This window comes from Pseudoliparis swirei, chromosome 22, assembly GCF_029220125.1.
Source record: "Pseudoliparis swirei isolate HS2019 ecotype Mariana Trench chromosome 22, NWPU_hadal_v1, whole genome shotgun sequence".
NCBI lineage: Eukaryota > Metazoa > Chordata > Actinopteri > Perciformes > Liparidae > Pseudoliparis > Pseudoliparis swirei.
The window spans coordinates 635,231-637,529 of record NC_079409.1 but is presented as its reverse complement, the minus strand read 5'-3'; the positions used below and the strand labels follow the sequence as shown (position 1 = coordinate 637,529).

At 53.5% G+C, this 2,299-nt stretch overlaps 1 protein-coding gene across 1 annotated transcript in view; it reads left to right on the top strand.

Moving 5' to 3' along the window:
* Nucleotides 1–858: 858 nt before the first annotated feature.
* The window catches only part of decr1 (2,4-dienoyl CoA reductase 1, mitochondrial), a gene marked incomplete at its 5' end in the record, with an annotated part of 3,612 nt that continues 2,171 nt past the window's right edge, over nucleotides 859–2,299 (top strand). Inside the window, 4 exons of the mRNA XM_056444644.1 lie at nucleotides 859–1,219; nucleotides 1,278–1,377; nucleotides 1,703–1,775; nucleotides 1,917–2,063. Coding sequence (XP_056300619.1) covers nucleotides 859–1,219; nucleotides 1,278–1,377; nucleotides 1,703–1,775; nucleotides 1,917–2,063 — 681 coding nt within the window. The remainder of the gene's footprint in view (nucleotides 1,220–1,277; nucleotides 1,378–1,702; nucleotides 1,776–1,916; nucleotides 2,064–2,299) is intronic.

The following is a 2,299-nucleotide window of genomic DNA, read 5'->3' as shown; positions in this document are numbered from 1 at the left end:
GAGACAGGTAGAGAGAGAGAGACAGGTAGAGAGAGAGACAGGTAGAGAGAGAGAGAGACAGGTAGAGAGAGAGAGAGAGACGGGTAAGACAGACAGGTGAGAGAGACAGGTAAACAGAGAGACAGGTGGAGAGAGAGACAGGTAAACAGAGAGACAGGTGGAGAGAGAGAGACAGGAGAGAGAGAGAGACAGGTGGAGAGAGAGACAGGTGAGAGAGACAGGTGGAGAGACAGGAGAGACAGACAGGTGGAGAGAGAGACAGGTAGAGAGAGAGAGAGACAGGTGGAGAGAGACAGGAGAGACAGAGAGACAGGAGAGAGAGAGACAGAGACAGGTGGAGAGAGACAGAGAGAGACAGACAGGTGGAGAGAGAGACAGGAGAGAGACAGGGAGAGAGAGAGACAGGTAAACAGAGAGACAGGTGGAGAGAGAGACAGGTAGAGAGAGAGAGAGACAGGTGGAGAGAGGAGACAGGTGAGAGACAGAGAGAGAGACGGGGTGGAGAGAGAGAGACAGGTAGAGACAGAGAGACAGGTGGAGAGAGAGACAGGTAAACAGAGACAGGTGAGAGAGAGAGGAGAGAGACAAGAGACAGGTGGAGAGAGACAGGAGAAAACAGAGACAGGTGAGAGAGACAGGGGAGAGACAGAGAGAGACAGGTGGAGAGAGAGACAGGTAAACGAGAGAGAGACAGGTGGAGAGAGAGACAAAAACAGAGAGACAGGTGGAGAGAGAGAGACAGGTTAGAGAGAGACAGGTTAGAGAGAGAGACATGTTAGAGAGAGACAGGTTAGAGAGAGACAGGTCAGAGAGAGACAGGTCAGAGAGAGACAGGTTAGAGAGAGACAGGTCAGAGAGAGTCAGAGAGGTCACAGACTGATCCAGAGTCAGAGAGGTCACAGACTGATCCAGAGTCAGAGAGGTCAGAGCCTGATCCAGAGTCAGAGAGGTCACAGACTGATCCAGAGTCAGAGAGGTCACAGACTGATCCAGAGTCAGAGAGGTCACAGACTGATCCAGAGTCAGAGAGGTCACAGACTGATCCAGAGTCAGAGAGGTCAGAGCCTGATCCAGAGTCAGAGAGGTCACAGACTGATCCAGAGTCAGAGAGGTCACAGACTGATCCAGAGTCAGAGAGGTCACAGACTGATCCAGAGTCAGAGAGGTCACAGACTGATCCAGAGTCAGAGAGGTCACAGACTGATCCAGAGTCAGAGAGGTCAAAGACCTTCCTCCTTGACCCGCCCTTGTTGTTGTTGTCCTCTCTTGATGTCCAGGGGCGTCCTTCCTCGCCATCACGACCGTCTACGCTGAGTCGGGTTCTGGCTTCGTTGTTCCGAGTGCATCGGCGAAGGCCGGAGTCGAGGCGCTCTACAAGTCAGTCTGACCTTTGACCTTCAAACTGTTTTCATATTGTAGCAGGTCTCACACCGCTACCCGTGGGTTTCCCCCACCAGCACCAAGGACCAGCCAGGCACAGAGAGGTTTCGTTGAACGACATGTTTATTTCGGCAACACACACACACCAAGCAGACCGCAAAACATGCGCCTCTGCTCACTTCCCCTCTCCCTCCAGCTCTGCTGCCCTTTTATACAAGCAGCATCGGCTGCTGACTGATTACCAACCAGCCAGCAGCCGAGGCCAGATTGGTCGACAGCTGCCACACATATCGTCTTCATTGTGTGTGTGTGTGTGTGTCAGGTCTCTGGCTGCAGAGTGGGGGCGCTATGGCCACAGGTTCAACATCATCCAGCCTGGACCTATCAGAACCAAGGTACCGCCCACCTGCCGCTTGCTCAGATCCTTTGTTTGATAAGATTAGAACACAATAGAGACGACAATAGACTCAAATAGACGACCCAAAGATCATTAACAACAGGCCGCTTGTTGTTGTTGTTGTTGTTGTGGTGTTTAGGGGGCCTTCAGCCGTCTGGACCCGACTGGAGACTTTGAGAGCCAGATGCTGGGCCGGATCCCAGCAGGCCGACTGGGAACCACCGCGGAGATCTCCAACCTGGCCGCCTACATGAGCAGCGGCTACGCCAGCTGGATGTCTGGAGCGGTGAGTCCCACTTCAGGCTGATCTGAGGTCAGAGTTCAGGCTGAGCTCAGGTCAGAGTTCAGGCTGAGCTCAGGTCAGAGTTCAGGCTGAGCTCAGGTCAGAGTTCAGGCTGAGCTCAGGTCAGAGTTCAGGCTGATCTGAGGTCAGAGTTCAGGTCAGAGTTCAGGCTGAGCTCAGGTCAGAGTTCAGGCTGATCTGAGGTCAGAGTTCAGGCTGAGCTCAGGTCAGAGTTCAGG